Source organism: Rhinolophus sinicus, chromosome 17 (genome assembly GCF_057876585.1).
Source record: "Rhinolophus sinicus isolate RSI-liver-muscle chromosome 17, RSI-T2T, whole genome shotgun sequence".
NCBI classification, from domain to species: domain Eukaryota; kingdom Metazoa; phylum Chordata; class Mammalia; order Chiroptera; family Rhinolophidae; genus Rhinolophus; species Rhinolophus sinicus.
Genome location: NC_142517.1, coordinates 206,346,024 through 206,364,146, shown reverse-complemented (window position 1 = coordinate 206,364,146; position 18,123 = coordinate 206,346,024). Strand labels below are relative to the sequence as shown.

The 18,123-nt window shown below is 35.2% G+C and overlaps 1 protein-coding gene across 2 annotated transcripts in view; it reads right to left on the bottom strand.

Annotated features, from left to right (window-relative positions):
• PSMD1 (proteasome 26S subunit, non-ATPase 1) overlaps nt 1-18,123 on the bottom strand; it is a 92,213-nt gene that overhangs the window by 63,950 nt on the left and 10,140 nt on the right. For both annotated transcript variants that reach the window (XM_019739782.2, XM_088794183.1), the window contains 11 exons: nt 17,328-17,471; nt 15,145-15,371; nt 10,813-10,873; nt 9,636-9,764; nt 7,753-7,841; nt 7,203-7,281; nt 6,524-6,697; nt 4,815-4,926; nt 3,914-4,110; nt 2,850-2,945; nt 1,754-1,818 (listed from right to left, as the gene is read on the bottom strand). In XM_019739782.2, coding sequence (XP_019595341.1) covers nt 1,754-1,818; nt 2,850-2,945; nt 3,914-4,110; nt 4,815-4,926; nt 6,524-6,697; nt 7,203-7,281; nt 7,753-7,841; nt 9,636-9,764; nt 10,813-10,873; nt 15,145-15,371; nt 17,328-17,471 — 1,373 coding nt within the window. The remainder of the gene's footprint in view (nt 1-1,753; nt 1,819-2,849; nt 2,946-3,913; nt 4,111-4,814; nt 4,927-6,523; nt 6,698-7,202; nt 7,282-7,752; nt 7,842-9,635; nt 9,765-10,812; nt 10,874-15,144; nt 15,372-17,327; nt 17,472-18,123) is intronic.

Here is an 18,123-nt window from a genome sequence, read left to right as displayed (position 1 = left end):
ATGCAAAACAGGTGAAGAGAATGACTGCCTTAAATGAGTTAAAGTCTCTAAGCTAACTGAATCAACTCCCCAAAAAAGAACTTGTCAATGTAATTATTCAACCACTGTTGTCAAATTTGAGAGAAAGAAACAGAAAATGACAAAGGTACAAAAGAACTGTACGTGGTTAAATATTCTGATGCTCAGAAAGAATCTTTTTAAGAAATAGGATTTAAGAAATTCAAAGTGTGGAGTCTACCGCAGATCTTTTGGGGAAAAAAAAAGCTTAATATACATAGGTTTTGTCAGATCTTAGAAAAGGAATCAATGAACATTTGACATGTCTATGGATTTACTAAGAAACAATAACCAACTAATCTTGTTCTGGAGGTACCAGACCAGCAAATCTGTATAAATAAATACTAAGTCTTTAGGGTTTTGTGAAGGCTCTCGGGTGTCTTTGTCAACAGTTAGACAAATGAGGGTTAGAAGATAATACAGTGAACATTTGTACTTGGATGAACAACCTCATTCACCAAAACTGACTGGTATAAGGAGAAACCAATTAGCATGCCATGTGGGTCTGTGCTTTGCTCGGTTTTAGTCAACATTTTTATCCACAATAGGAAGAAAATATTTCACAGCCTGCAGTAAATAGGTAACTTCCTATCTGGGATGTTATGGAGAAGATCCTATAACCAAATCACAGTAGATGTCAAATAAATATTTGTTGAATTACATTACAATCTTTGTAACAAAGGTTCACTTCCAAGAACTTGGGGTAGAAAATCTACACCAGAGATTAAAAGGACATGAGACACTTGATTCATCTAACATGTACCTTGGGAACTTATTTTATTGTGTAATTTCATCACAAAGAAGCTGTAAAAAGCAGTGTCCAAACACAGGTAAAAGAAGTACTTTTAATTTTTGTTTATTTTAAGATAAAATAACTAAAAAACAAACAAAAAAAACACAGTGGAATTTGAGATCGGAGCTAAGCAGACAGTAAGAACTGCTGGAAGAACTACTGCATCTACCACTAACTATAGCAAGTACCACTACTAACACATAGTTAAATAGCACTTAACTATTACCAGACACTGTTCTAAAGGTTTTAGATATTAATTCACTTAAATTGTCAAAAAACACGCTCCTCAAATAGGTACTATTATTATGCCCATTTTACAGATGAGGAATCTGAGGCTCAAGGAGGCAAAGTAACAAGCCCAAAGACTCAGCTAACAAGGGTGGAGCCAGGATTCAATACATGTAGATTGGTTTTAGAGTGTCTACCTCTTAATCACAACTATCCAGACCTTCAAGTCCAAAATATGTTTTTTAAACCTGCAAAATTTTCACCCTTTTGCATTTAAACAATATCTTCACTATGCATTTAAACAAACCTTTTCCTTTCATGGAGGAGCTTCAAGAACTCTACAAACCTGTGTAAGCGATAGCATCCCACTTGAATTACCAATATACATGGAAAGAGGAGTACTGAAGGTGTTACTTGGATTTTAAAAATTAAGTGAATAAGTAGAAATGTTATGAAAAAATAAAGAGAAATAATTAAGTTATTTTTCTACTTCTCATATACGCTCTCAGAATCCCAAGATATACTTCTTTTTTTTTTTTCCCAAAAGCACAGCACTCGTCTAATTGTTAAAGGTCCTTACTCTGAACCTAGATATATTCCTCGGGTATTTTAGTTTAGATACTGACTATAAAAAGAAATGGAACATAAATAGAACCAGGAGTTAGAAATTATTACCTGAACAGAATGAATCCAAGTGATTCTACAGCTGCCCTCCTGACATCGTCATTAACATCACTCACCTAGGAAACAACGTAAAGGATGATTACATTAACCGTGCACTCTATTACTGAACTACTCCGAGAGGCCCACATCATTCAAATGTAAATTGGACCTGATTAATATGTTATTCCTTTATTAGAATGTCTTCCCGAAATTTAGAAAAACTCATCCGAGAATTTCATTTCAGGGGTGAGAAGCCTTTAAAACTTGGTGATGTTTAAGATTCAAGGCTACTTCTAAAGACTATTTCAGCTGCATTATAGCTTTTGTGGGCTACGCTGAAAATCTAACCATTCCTTCAATGTTATTTTCAAAAACGTTATGTCCTAAGTTCAAGCAAAACACAAACATTACCACATTCTGCACTGATAACGGATAAATTACTAATAAATACTGTGGGATGTGAATAGCTTTGGGAAGGAGTTAATGATAGTTTAAACCCATTCTGCCCAGGAAGATGACCTTGGGCTTACCTTCTCCCAGCACCATGATAGTGGAAACCTACTGAGTTGAGACATGTAGAATGCCCGCTGTGTCACCAGGCAACATTATTTGTTGTTGATAGGCTATATATCTGGATTAGGAGGACTATGACTGGGAAAAGCCTGCTGGAAAACATGGGCATTGGCTTTCCTTTGCAATGTGTCTCTTGGAATACAGCATGTCCCTTGGGGGTACCTGAAAGCTAATTTCACGGGCTATAAAAAGAAGCGGTTCTTATTGTTCATTAGATTTCCTGATCCTAGGGTGACTGCACACACTCATGTGGTCCTATTCCTTATAAAGAGTGTGCCCCTTAGAATAGGGTTTCAAAATGTGCACCGGAAGGGGTTTCATTCATACTGACATACTGTTATCCTGTTCTCTACCCTTCTGAAAAGGTAAGTGAACCTGGAGCTAGGTATGGCAGATGGTACCCTGTGAATGAGAATCTGAACCTGAGACCACTGGTGGTGGTCCCGTGGTGTGGGTGATGCACTTACCTAGACACTTAGGATCCACTGAAAACTTTCCCTTCCACCCCTATCCCCAGAAAGGTCAGAGTACTTACAGCAACATGTAGCAGGCGTCGAATAGCTTTGTTGTTACCTGAGCCACAATAAGCCATGGCTACGGTATACATTCCAGACCGTCGAAGAATTGGGTCCTAAGAAAGAATAATTCAACATCAATCATCAGCTTATCATTTCAAATAGTAACTTCTACAGTCTAACAGGCATAGTTGCATGCACCAGGAGAGTTCGCTACAGGTAGGAAACAATGAACTCTTTTGTGGATGGTGTTTTCTAAATGAATGGGGAAGTAAGAGACTCTAATATGGGAGGAAATAACTGCTTGTAATTCCCAATATTCTGTGTAACATGCTTGTCCTGCCTCACACTTTCTAGGAAGTATAAACTCACATCCAATACCAACAATACTGCCCTGTGACACTCAACTTCCATTTATCAAATGAACAACAAAGAAGCCCACTTCTAAATGTAATTTTAACTTGCTTTTTCACCTTATTAATTCAATTATTGGGCACTGATCGCTGAGTGGCAGAAATATGAAGTCTGATAGTTGAGCAAAATAATTAGTAGGTTCATCAATAAACTATATCAGTAGCTATTTTTACCAGATTATAGAGGACAATATTACCACTGACTACCATAACCAATACTAGTGTAAAAATAAAAGGCAACGGGAAAAAAACCTCACCCAAATAAATATGTATTCATTTGGCACCATTTTTTAACGAAAAAACATAGAAGTAAACTTTTTATCTTAAGAGATTATGAAATCATTCCAAAAACACTATTTCTAAAAGAAATCAACTTGTAAATTTCTGAAGAACTTTTGTAGATCTGCTTATCGGAAAATCACTGATCTGAAGCCTTCATTAAATTTAAAATCCTCAACTTACTCCTGTCCATCTCTTCTAATCAGTTGTTTTTCTTTCCTGAATTCTATTAGGCTTTATATCTTGCAAGAAGTTTTATCAACAAATGTAGCCAGGTGCTCTGAGGGGAACACAGATAATTTCCAGTGAAAGTGAGTGTTTCTGTAAATGGTGGAGATAACTGCAAGGTGAGGAAGTGCAAGGAGAAGAGGATAACGAATGTGTGCTGTCACCTTATCACGGCAGAGAGACTCAATGAGAGCATCAGCTTCTTCCATTCTCCCATACATGACTAATGCAATGCCAACTGCAAGCCCACGCAGAATCTTCTCATGCTGAGTTTCTTGTGCATAGCCGACCATGTCCTCAATAGCCTGGGCGTTTTTAGACCCCAACATAACCAAACCTAGGGCCAGGCCAGCTGCTTCCCCTAGCGAGTAAAAAGTAAAACATTAAAGAATGGGATGGTGGGCAGCACCCCCTGCAACTAGCAATGGCAACTGGACCTGGAGCTGAGCTGCACCCTCCACAACTAAGACTGAAAGGACAACAACTTGAAGCTGAACAGCACCCTCCACAACTAAGATTGAAAGGACAACTTGACTTGGAAAAAAGGCCTGGAAGTACACACTGTTCCCCAATAAAGTCCTGTTCCCCTTCCCCAATAAAATATTTAAAAAACACACAAAAACAACCATTAGCTTCCTATAGCATTATTTTTCAAACATCTGACAAAAAGGAGGGTATTTTATGTGGAAGTACATCCATATATTTATACCTATTTTCCTTTTAAATCTTGACTGAATGCACCATCAAATCCTACAGTGATTTCCAAGGTGACATTTTTTCTACATTATCACCATGCAGTATAGATAGCCCTATGATACAAATAGATTGTTCTAATAAATTTCTATTTGCAAAAGTCAGTTATACCGAGAGACACACAAGATATACCATTTATAAAAGCCTATATATTACAAAACATACTTTTATGAGTCTGACAAATGGAGAAAAATCCTCTTCAAGTAGAGAAATCCATTAGATTTTTAAGAGGTTATAAAATATAGGTAGAAAATAAATATTAGTTATGTTAATTATTCCTAAAATTTGTTGTCTTTAGAAAGAATCGTTTACCTGTCACAGCATCATCCTGATAAAGGTTTGTTTTTAGCAAATCATACACATCCTGGCGTGCGGTCCCCATGGCAGCCAAACCAAGGCCCAGACTGCCACCGTGTCGAACAATCTAGGGAAAAGGCATGGGCTGCATTGATTTGGTACACTGTACTTAAAATCCGAGCTTTTATACTAATTTCAAAATATATTTTGACAGTAAACATATAAAGCAGTTGGTCTAGTGAGAATGATCAAAGGATTTGATAATCAGAAGACCAGTGGTAACCTCAGCAATTTCAATTTCAAAAGAATGGTGCTTACTAATGCAAAATAGTGAGTTGAGAAGTGAATAAAAGAAAAGAAAGTGGAAACCACAACTCTTTTTCAACAAGTTTACAGAAGAAGAGGAGAAAGATAACAACCAAGAGGAAGAAGCAAGTGTCAAGGAAAGTTTGTTTAAGGATAGGTGAGACTTGAATATGCTTATGGGCTAAGAGGAAGGAGGAAGCATAGAAGGAGGCTGAAGAGGAGAAAAAAAGGTATCTAATAAAACATGGTTGTGAATAAAGTAGGAGAAAATGAGGTCAAGAGCAGAAGTTGGTCTTTACTTGAAGTGGGACACTAGTGATCATGTCATTTTTTGAATGAACAGTATCTTTTTATTGGTAATAGCACCTTAGTCTTGCTTGGGGAATACTCCTCTCCCATCTGTTAGTCTTGGTGGGACTGTCATTTAAGAAGCTCCCACCTTCCTCTAGCCAAAGTGCAGACCTATGACCCAAGACAGGCCAATCGCATGCTCCTTCCCTGGAATTTTAAGTGGAATGATCACTTTCTTAAGTGGAATGACCCAGGGACCAAAAACATTTCAAGTTCACTCATCCTGACAGTAGGGATTTAAAGAGACAATTCCATCATTCCTGTTATCTAGGTCCCAAGAATCGCCCTGGCTCTTAACCTTTGTGAGAACTAGTTCATCAGATTCTCTTTTAATTATATAAGATACTTCCAATAAACTCCTGTTTATGCTGGCAACCAAAAAGCTTGTGTAAGAATATTTCTACCTGAGACCAGAGAACATGAGGTAAAGGCAGTAAATATACATAAGGCCTGCGGACAGGGGCCGTATTAGCTGAGCCAGATCGTCCTGCTGGCCTGAATCTTTTCAATGAAGTAGGAGGACAAAGTTTTCTTCACTCAGCTACTCTCCTTACAGCTTTCTGAGTTTACTCTAACATAAAAAAGTCTAAAATCTATTTCTAGATTACTTAAAATAACATGGGGCTACTTAATAAGTTTTTCAAAACTTTTGCATTTAAAAAATTATCAAAGATCATAACAAGCAAGAATTCTGATTCCTAAGAGAATATATGCAATTTTGGGGGGGCCTCGGTTTCCTGTAAAATGGTGGGATCAGACTAAATGATCACTAAGGTCACTTCTAGCTATAACATTACTAGATTCTAAAGTGCAGGGAATACAACATTGTGTTTTACAAATCCCTGGTACTTTATTTTGCTTCTCACAGGTTTAAAGGACTGAGAAGCACAATTTTAGCTTAAAGAAAAGAAAATTACCTTTTTTTTTAAAAAAAAACCTCTATGAGAACAGTACTGATTTGGGAATTCACAAATTCCACAAAATTTCTACTCACTAAAACAATTTGGCAAATATGTTTTCCTGGATACTTAAGTAATGGAATTTTAGTTTTCCATTCTAATACTTACATCATTGCTGGCATTCTTAAGCTGGTTAAGCAGATAGTCAATTATATCACCACCATGATTGGCATGAATGAGACCCAACGCGTAGAGACCTCCACCTTCCTGATAGGCTGATCCTGGAGAGGTGTCCTTGGGAAGGTATGTTGCCATTAACTGTAATGCTTCCTTCTCATGACCCTGTAAATTTGGGCCACAACAAAGGTGTCAGTAAGAAAAAGTAAGAGGAAAAAGACCTAACATTTTCTATGATTACTGTTTTTCTCTAGAATGTTCCCTTGCTGAAAGAGAAGGAGGAAGTGGGGCTCTCTCTTATACAACTTTATCACTCAAATAAGAGAAAAGCCTTTATGAGATCCAGTCACATCCTGCTTAGAAACAAATGCTTCCATTTTTTCCCCTTGTTTTATAACATTTTCCCAAATTCATCTTAGACTATGCCAATAACTTATTTCAATTTGTCCTTTGAGAAATGGCTTAGTCTTCATAGGAAAAGGATTTCTACCTTTTAATAAAAACAAACACATACATGTGTATTTTAGTAGTATCTTACTTTATCCTTCCCTGTAAGAGGACTGATCTAACAAAATGTACTTCAATGAATTACAGTAAACTTTTACTTTTTCTTAACTTCAGAAAAATTGCTCTGCTCTGATGCCTGTTCACACTGATCAGTATATATTACCTTATGAATTACACCCAAACTGGCTGTAGCTGTAAATTTTGCCCAGTTAGTGGCTCTGGCCAACCATTCCAAGTTATCTCTGTAAGAAAGAAAATTTAGCAACACGATTGAAACAAACTCCAAACTTTTTATAACACTAAAGTCAAAGCTTTAAAAATATAACTTGAACTATTACAAATTGTTTCACTTTATGGATCTCAAATTATTACTGATTCTATTTTACCTCCTAAGTTGTTCTTAATATTTTGAGAATTTTTTTTTAATGCATGATATGTAATTCCACTATGAACAAAAGCAAAATTATATTAAATTCCTAAGCTTAATATATTTCATTCAAAAGTTGATACTCGAGCCAACTAATAAAATAAAGAGTATTAATTCTATCTTAAAACAAGTAAGCGTATCAATAAAAATGTTTTTTAATAGCAAAAACAGAATTTAAAATTCAGGACTGGCAGGCAGGGGAAGCTTTCCACATCTTGTGACAATGTCAACAGAGTCTCTGTTAAAGATGATTTAAAACAAAGTGGGAACCTTCAAGCATATTTACCTAAGAAACTGGTCACTGGTAGTCCCACAGTGCATAAAAGAGTTTGCTATAACGGTTGCTGTGTGACATACAGAATTCCGTACTGCATCCTACAAAAACAAATACAGATTTTTATCACTGGCAAAGTATTCACACATATACAAGCTCGCACATGAACACACAACCAGAGGCCCTGTTTTTTAGTGAAATATGAATAAACTGAAATGGTATTTAATTTAAAAAAAAAAATTTTATTGGGGAAGGAGAATAGGACTTTATTGGGGAACAGTGTGTACTTCTGGGACTTTTTCCAAGTTAAGTTGGAAAAAGACAACTAAGATTGTTGTCCTTTCCATCTTAGTTGTGGAGGACGCAGCTCAGCTCCAGGTCCAGTTGCCGTTGTTAGTTGCAGGGAGTGCAGCCCACCATCTCTTGCAGGAGTCGAGTCAAACCAGCAACCTTGTGGTTGAGAGCCCGTACTCCAACCGAGCCATCTGGCCATCTGGGAGCTGAGCGGCAGCTCATTGACTTTATTCTAGTTGAGGAGGGCGCAGCTCGCTGGCCCATGTGGGAATCGAACCAGCAGCCCCTTGCCCAGAGCTAGCTCTCTAACAAACTAGCCACCCGGCCTCCCCAGAACTGGTATTTAAAATACAGATCTTGGATATTTCTTTATCAAGATTAAATAGCTAGTTTATAAAAATAAGCAAGTCAAATAGAGCTTTATTTGTGGTCTCAACTTGAGGTCAGTAGTAGATTTAGGTAATAGGTGTTCTAGTTTTTGGTTTCTGAAAAGTTTAACTTGCCGTTTCTCTTTAGCATTTTGCCCAAGGTCTCCAAGGTGTTGGGGTAACCCAAAGAGCAACGCTGTACCTTTGGCAGTCATCAAAATCATTTTGTTTATTTTTAATGAGACTATATTATAAAGATTAGTTTCAAATAGTTGTCATGAATGCAAATTATGTAATTCTGTGTCTTTTTGCCATTTGTAAAAATTGTCTTAAAAGTTTGGAGAAGCATTATTACATATGCTTCAAACAATTGTTCAATAATGAAATAATATATGGATTTTAAAAAAAGAATAAATGACTTTGGGAAAAAGTACTGGGTAAACGAGACAGGAAAGGGAGGAAGATTTTTCATGTTCTATATCTTTTCATATTAAAACATTTTTTGAAGCAGATGAATATATTACCTGTTCAAAAATTAAAATTAATATGAACAACTGTGATCAATACCTCAACAAAGGTTACAATAATAATTTGCTCTCAAGTTTGTAGTTCGTGGGAAAACAGACAAATCGAATTAATGTTGATTATTCTATATTTGTCCAAATACTACAAGCATACATTAAAATAAAAAGTTAGCTAAAGAAAATGAAAAAAAAAAATCCACTAAACTTCCCAATGAGAGACTAGCACAAAAACAGGAGTTCAAGCAATATTAATTCCTTTTCTTTTTCAACAAGTTTAAGAGTTTCTCCCAACAGAAACTCATAGACACAGACAATGGTTTGGTGGTTGCCAGAGGGTAAGGGGGGTGGGGGGTGGGGGGTGGGGGGTGGGAGATGTGGGTAAGGGGGATCAAATATATGGTGATGGAAGGAGAACTGACTCTGGGTGATGAACACACAACGGGATTTATAGATGATGTAATACAGAATTGTACACCTGAAATCTATGTAATTTTACTAACAACTGTCACCTCAATAAATTTAATAAAAAAAAAAAAAAAAAAAAAAAAAAAAAGAGTTTCTCCCATTGTTACTTTTACAAAAACTTACTTATTTCCTTGGTCAAGAGGAAAATGCAACCAAGTGTTCAATAAGAAATAAATATAAGTACTTATATTCAACAAAGAAATAAATATAAGAAAAAAGCTTCCATTATAGATGAATTTCCTACCTTTGTGTTTTTTAGAATCATGAGATCTGTGTTATTGTTTCGTATTAAAAACTGCAGATGTAACTCAATAGCCATTTCACCACTTAAAATTTTAATCATTTTCAAAGTCTGGTCCTTGGGCTCTGGACTCTACCAAAATAAACACAGAAAAAAAATTCATATATTACTGGAATCTACTAAGCCAACTTTATTTTAATAGCCCTAAACCAGTGAAACTCAGTCTGTACACACGACCACACTCATATTTTAACAGTAGGATCTAGAAAATATGTATATGACTCTGGATGGTGAGCACACAATGTGATACATATATGATGTATTACAGAATTGTATACCTGAAACCTATGTAACTTTACTAACAATTATTACCCCTATGAACTTTAATTAAAAACAAAAAACCTCATGTATAATGTGAGAGAAAGAATTAATTTATTTATTTATTTGATGCCACTGAGATATGATACCAGCTTCATGAAGGAAAGCAATTCATTCTGAACTAGCTTCCAATGTAAAATATTTTAATATTAAAAAAATAACAAAAACCCAAACTGTAAAAGAATAACTAATTACTGATATGCAAGGAAAACTATTTTATATACAGCCAACTTATACTTTAGGTGAAGAACTCCCTAATCCAAACTGAGAAAATCAAAAGCACCTTTAATCAACACATATACATATATGGTCTCATGAACTACCAAGCCATCAACACAACTATCTAACCAAGTGAACAACAGCTGAAGTTTATATACCTGAGCATGAAAAACCGAAAGTCCTGATGGAGGAAACATTTATGTCCAACAGAGCACTGCTCTAATACTTACCCAACTCTTCCACACACCATGAATATTAAAGGACAACAAAGACAACTAAAATGCCCCCCTCTATAAGTTGTCATTTATACAGAGGCCATACTTTTTTCTCTCCCTGTGACAGTGTTATTCGGGACAGAGTTCATTCTTTGGTAAAGATCTAAGGATTTCATTTCTTCTAAGTTAAGTTCTCTCTGGGATCAGTCTTTAAAACCGTACTTTTTACAAAAAAGCTGTTTTTTATAAAATGACTTTGGTATCAAACCTAATAATAAACCTCCATAAAAACAAGTCTGTAACACTAAAGTAATTTACAATATACCATGGGAATATATGTTAAATAGCCCATCAAAACCTCAACTTACCGCTTCTGGTGTCTTTCCTACAAGTACACTACCTGTCTTTTCTTCTGTTTCCATTGAGTCACTAAAATGAAGAGAACCAACAGTTACTGTTTTGATAAATCTTTTCTGAATAGTATGTGTGGGTGATCTGTTATCAAATTGCAGATCTGAACCATGTCCAAATTAAATATTTTGCAAGGAAATAAATGTTCAATTACTTCGTAAGTATTGCTGTTAAGAATCAGATACGATTCTAATTAAGATGGAGGCAGCCCAGTTACTGAATTTCCTCCAAATAAATTCCTAAAAACACACAAAGCAACTAACTAGGTTAGCAAAATGCATAAACAACAAATACAACAAAACCAGGTGACAAAGTATCCCCCAAATTCTCCAAATGGTCAGGTGGAGATACACCAACAGCTACAAGATCAATTTGAAGTGAAGCCGCTGGGGGCCCCAATAACTCTTAAAACTAACCAGCCAACACTCACTTCTTGGTCAAAGCACTATATTGAGAAAATGCTAAGCATAGGATCCAAATTAAGAAGGGAAAAGGAAGGCACAAATAAAAGTGGGAAAGGAAACAGAGCCAGGAGATCTCAGAACATAAAACACCATTTTGTTTACTAGTCCACAAACACAACATAAGAGGAAGTTCTAAAGAGCAGTGAAATTAGAAAAATTTTCCTAAATAAGCCTCTTTTGTAAAAATTTAGGATAACTAATTACAGTAAAGATAAGCCACAGGAAAGGATAAAGTTAAACCCCATACAATAGTGTAAGAAAAAAATTTCAAAAGAAGTAAAAGACATTAAGAAAATCATGCAAGGTATAAAAGAATATTACATATCAGAATTAGAAAAACTCAGAAATGAAACAGAACTAGGGACAATTAAAAATGAAAGAGGAAAAATAATCATTTCAGAAATCAGATTAACTTGGAAGGAACACGAGAGCAAATAAACACAACACAAGAAAAGGAGAAGGTAAGAGAAAAAATTTTAATTAAAAAGAAATAAACTGAATGCTATCCCCTTTAAGATCAGAACAAGACAGGGCCGGCCCAGTGGCTCAGGCGGTTGGAGCTCCAGAGGCTGCCAGTTCGATTCCCACATGGGCCAGTGCCAGATGGCTCAGTTGGTTGAAGTGCAGGCTCTCAACCACAAGGTTGCCAGTTCAACACCTCAACTCCCGCAAGGCATAGTGGGCTCCCCCCTGCAACTAAGATTGAACACAGCACCTTGAGCTGAGTTGCTGCTGAGATACCGGATGGCTCAGTTGGTTGGAGTGTGGGCTCTCAACCACAAGGTTGCCGGTTCGACTCCCGCAAGGGATGGTGGGCTGCGCTCTCCCTACTACTAACAACGGCAACTGGACCTGGAGCTGAGCAGCACCATCCACAACTAAGATTGAGGGGACAACAACTTGACTTGGAAAAAGTCCTGGAGGTACACTCTGTTCCCCAATAAAGTCCTGTTGCCCCCCCTTCCCCCTTCCCCAAACTGAAAAAAAAAAAAAAAAATAACCAAAAAAACTTTAAGATCAGAACAAAATAAAGAGGTTCACTCTCATCACATCCATCCAAAAATATATGGGAAATTCTAGCCAAGGCAGAAAAACAAGGGGGAAAAGGTATGAAAGTTATAAAGGAAGAAGTAAAATCGTTTCTTTCTAGTCACAGATGACATGATTCCCATGTAGCGAATTCTATGAAAAGATCTAGAAAAATTTTTTTACTAGACCTACGATGTGATTTAAGCAAGGCTGTGGGATTCAACATTAATATACAAAAATCAATTGTATTTCTACATATTAACAACTGGAAGTTGAAATTTAAACATACCACTTACAATAACATCAAGAAACACAGTATACTTAGGAATAAATTTAAAGAAATATTGGCAAAATTTCTGAATTGAAACCTACAAAACAATGCTGAGAAAAACTAAAGAAAACCTAAATCAATGAAGAATAATACCATGTTTATGGATTGTAAGATCCATAAAATCCCATAGCTGGGGGTTCAATTTATTCTAAATTGAAGAGATTCAACACAATCCCAATCTGAATCTCTGCCGATTTATAGCAGAAATGCAAAAGGCTAATAATAGCCAAAACAATCTTGGGGGAAAAGAGTCTTAACTGTAGGTCTTCCATTACTTAATTTCAAGACTTACCACACGCTTTAGTAACAAAGATACCGTGGTATTGATACAAGGAAAGACAAATAGATAATGGAAAATATAGAAATCAACACATACACACAGCAAAATGATTTTTGTCAAAGGCTCCAAGGCAATTCAACAGGGAAAGGATAGTCTTTTAAACAAATGGTGATGGAATAACTAGATATCCATATACGGGGGGTGCCAAAAAAATGTACACAAGTAGACACTTTGATCAACGTTGCTCAAGCAGTAGTTCACCGTGATCAGAAGTGTCTGGACGCTGATGGTAACCACTTTGAGCACCTCTTGTAAATGCAGAAGTCAAACGTGGCTTGTATTCATCTTTTGTTATTGGTATATATTGAATATTACAATTTTAATAGGTTTTTCCTTTCTTAAAATGTGTATACATTTTTTTGACACCCCCTGTACTCCTACGTCATACCGTATACAAAGAGTTCAGCTGAGCTCTACCATAGGCATAACACTAAAACCTAAAACTATATGGTTTCTGGAAGAAAGCACAGCAGAATATCTTTGCAATCATCAGGCTGGCAAAGAATTTCTTAGATGGGATCCCAAAATGGGAAACTGGATTATCGAAAATAAAAACTTCTGCTTATCAAGATACCACTAATAAAATGAAGAAATAAGCCAAAGATAAGGAGAATATTCATAACAATATATCTCACAAGTGACTGTATTAAGATCACAACAAAACACTACTTTATACCACTAGAATAAGTAACATTAAAAAGACTGATAACATCTAATGTTGCAAAGATGTGGAATAACTGGAGTGCTCATACACTGCAGTTGGGAGGGTAAAATGGGCAACCACATTGGAAAACAGTCCGGCAGATTCTTACCAAGTTAAACATATTCCCTGTGATCCAGTTTTTCCAATCCTAGGTATTGACCCTAGAGAAATGAAAACATCTTTCCACAAAAAAGACTTGTACAAGAATGTTCATAGAAGCCTTGTTCTTAACAGCCAATAACCAGAAACAACCAAATGTCCACCAGTATAAGAATGAATAAACAAACAGTGGTGTATTCATACAATGAAATGCTGCTCAGCAACAAAGATCAGTTATTCATTCACCCAAAAACACAGATGTATATCAGAGACATGCCGAGTGAAAAAAGCAGGAACAAAAGAATACGTACCCTAAAATCTCATTCTCATAAAGTTCAAGAACTGGCAAAACTAATCTATGGTGATAGAAATCAAAACAGTAGTTGCCTTGGGGGTAGGGGGTTGACCTCAAAGGATACAAGGGAAGTTTCTGTGATGATAACAGAAGTGATGGCTACGTAAATGTTTATACTGCCAGAATTCACTGAACTGAATAATTAAGATATATGCATTTTACTATATTTAAATTATTATTCAATTAAAAGAATTAAAGAGCTGAAAAGGATTCAGAAAAAAGTGACAAATATAGAAGATGGGCAAAGAAAGTATAACTTATATAAAGCAAGTGACCACAAAGAAGGAAAGTAAGGGAAGAAAACAAATACTAAAAACTAAAATTCAAGAAAACCTTATTGAGGCAGGAAAATTTTCACTGTTTCTGAAGACCAGTAAGGTCAATGAGATCTGAAGGTGGTAAGTAAAGAAGTAGCAAGAAATGAGGTAAGGGAATTTTATATGAAATATGTTTAGGTTTCAAAAGGATGACTCTCACTGCTATGTGAACAATTTTAAAACGAAAACAGGCAGGCACAACAAAGACACTTAAGTTGAACGTTTTTAATAAGTGGCTTAAATGTGTATGTAAGAAAATAATATCTAATACTGTATCAGCCTAAGATATATGTATATTTAGTTCTAATAAGAACACCAAAAGCTGAGAATGTTTCTTATTTCCAAATATCTAACTCAAGTATCTAAAATCTAGCCCACCTACTCCATCTGAGATTTTTCATTTACTTGATTAGACAGCACACCAATCAGAAAATCCTTTCCATTTCTTTCCAGAAGAGGTCGATTTCTTTGGTTTTCCTTAATGTGCTCAGACCAATGTAAAACAGCAATATCCTTAATAAGACTTTACAATCTATGAAAGCTAATGGTAAAATTTATTCTTAAAATATGCAGACTATGAACATTTTACCTATTCCCAAATGAAATCAAGATTGTTCAATTAATTCTGATGCAGAAAAAAGATACTTATACCTGTCTTTCTCTGATCCTGGAACAGTACCCGTATTGGTGGACCCAGGCACAGAAGCAATAGGGGTGCCAACAGTTCGAAGATTCTGGATTACAGATGACAAAAACTGCTGGCTAGCACTTTCATACAAATCAAAACAAATCTGATAAGCCATCAGGAGGTTGTCTTCCTTCACCAGTTTTTCTAAGATATCACTCACAGCCTGCGGATCATCTAAGAAAATTAAGCACTGAAATGCAGATAAAGAACAATTACATATCAATCGAAAACTCTGTCTACAAGATACTGAGCGTGACAGTCATTATTATTTAATCACATACAGGAAACCTGAAAACAGAGGCATAGGCAAACTGGGGCAGACTAACTGTCTAGTCTAGCACTCCATTTCTGATGCTGGCACTACATAAAAGTTTTCCTAAAAATGGCATCTACCTTCCATAAGAAAAGCCATACAAATTATAGTCACAGCTCCTAATATTATGCCTGGCAATTAGCAGTATTCAATAACTGGTTGGTGAATGAATCTTGGCTGCTTTATATCTTACCCTTAATTTACACTTAAGTGCTCCTTACTTGTAATTTCTGCGTTACCATAAATTGTAGGAGTCATTCACTCATAGTATTGTGCTGGGCCCAGACAAGAGGCATAAAATGACCATTCTGAAGCAGTTTTCTAACTATTCTTATGATCTGCCATGTGTTTTAACAAAATTATCGAATAATGTTACAATTTTTCCTTTAAACTTAAATTTTCTTGTTCCCTTCAGAAGCAAATAACTCAATTTTAAAATGAATACATAATCAGTTATTACAAATTAAGAATAGAAAATAATGGAAACAAAATAAATGACCAATAACAGAGAAACGGCTAAGTAAAGCAAAGTACATCCACTGAGTGACTACTACACAGTCAAGAAAGAGTTAGAACATGAAGAAATGTTAGGTTGACAGACACATGTAATTGACACTATTTGCCTCCAGAGAAGGGAACTTAAGAGCTAGAGGAAAGGGGTGGGAAGATTTTTCACTGTATATCTTTTGGTTCTTTTTGAATTTTGAATCATGTGAATGTATTACCTGCTCAAAAAATATATTTTAAAAATGTTAAAATAAATTTTAAAAAAGTTTTAAGGGACAAGGATTAAAATAGTTGAAAGAAATAAAATTGCCTCTAAGGAATAAAACTGAAATACCCAAAGGAAGAACACAGACGACTACTGTTTCTCATATAAAAATTTAAAAACTATTAAAAAAACTATTTAGAAACAAAACTCCAAAAGCCTACATGAGCAAACTGAAAGGAAATACACTAAAATGTTGACTTTGGGTGATATAAATGTGGTTATTTTTCTTCCAGGTTTTTCTGTTTCAAACTTGCTTTAAAAAGCATTAAAAAAAAGGATTAACCTAAATTTTAAAAAGGTAGAGAGGATGAAAACATAATGAGAACACATTTAACAAACAAAATGTGTGATAAAATGCTATACTCTAAGCAGAATACAACAATTTATATAGTATGATGTTATTAAAAAGCAAACCTATGTGTACTTCCAGTCAATAAAAATACAGTGTAGCCACTGAAAAGAATGAGGTAGCTGGACATGTGCTAATAATATATGGTGGAAAAACATCTATGTGTTACCCTTGAGAAAAGGCTGAAGGAAAGGAAAAGATACACCTTTTGTTTTATATACCTTCAGTACTGTCTGAACTTTTTAAAAATGTGCAAGCAAATTTATACACAAAAAAAGAGAAAGAAAATATACCCAAATGTTTTGGTTGTGTTTGGGTAATGAAACAAAGATAATTTTTACACTCGAAATTCTTTGAAGAATTATACGATATAACATAGGTATTGTTTTTATCTTTTCTTCTTCTATTTCTCTTTTAACCTTCTTCAGTCCCAAAATTTCCTTAAATGCTTGGCTTATTTTCAAAATGAAAAAATACACAGGAAGAATGCATTACAACAAAATAGCTTTTAGTTTTGTGAGATGCAATTTCTTATAGGTAAAAAGGAATATAAATTACATACCTTATCTTCACAGGGCTGTTGTTATGAAGGAAAACTGAGAGAGATGTATGAAACCATTATAGCAATGCAATGCAATAAAATGTAATATGATGTAATATAGTGAGGCACAGCCCAGCAGTAGTGTGAAGGACTACAACGAAATGTAATTACCTGACAAACATTGATAAAATCGGGTTTCTCCAAGTTCATGTAGATTTTAACTAGAACTCTTAGTACTTTATTCCGAAACTGTTTATTCTGCATTAAAGACATACACAACTTGAGACTATAAGCTAGCATTCCTGGGACATCATTCTGAAAGAAATAATTTAAAGATACAGCATTATCTTACTACTGAAGCATGTTTATTTAGAAATCAAATTATTTAATCTATATTCTTCAGTCATTCTAGACAGCCAAAGATTTAAAAAGCCCTTAAACAATAAAAACTTCAAAACTTTTAACCATTTTAGATATAAAAATTAAAAGGAAATTACTTATTTCCTTGTCTTCATGAAAAAATGAATAGAAATAGTGATCATCCAGGATCATCATTATATGAACATAGTATGCTTTAACAAAGTGATGCTACTAATTATTCTAAAAAGATATACACAAATAACTGCCCATATATTGAGTGGCTATGTTTTTCAGTCGTGTCTGCTGAAGTCTTTCCACCTCCAATTCTTGCTACGACTAGACTCCCTCATGACTTACTGACTATAGTCTCTGGCCAGAAACATATGTAACAACTGTTATTCAGCTCTGAGTGACCCAAGTTTTGAGTGCTGTCACATCTGGTTGATGGAAATTTCGACTCCAGACTTGAACGTTACAGTTCTTCAAAGCATGCCCAATATTTGAGATATCAACTTATTAAAGTCCTACAACATAAATAAACATACTGAAGAGCTACAGGAGTATTTTTCAAATAGTGAGTTGTGCTGCATTAGTGTATAATGAAATC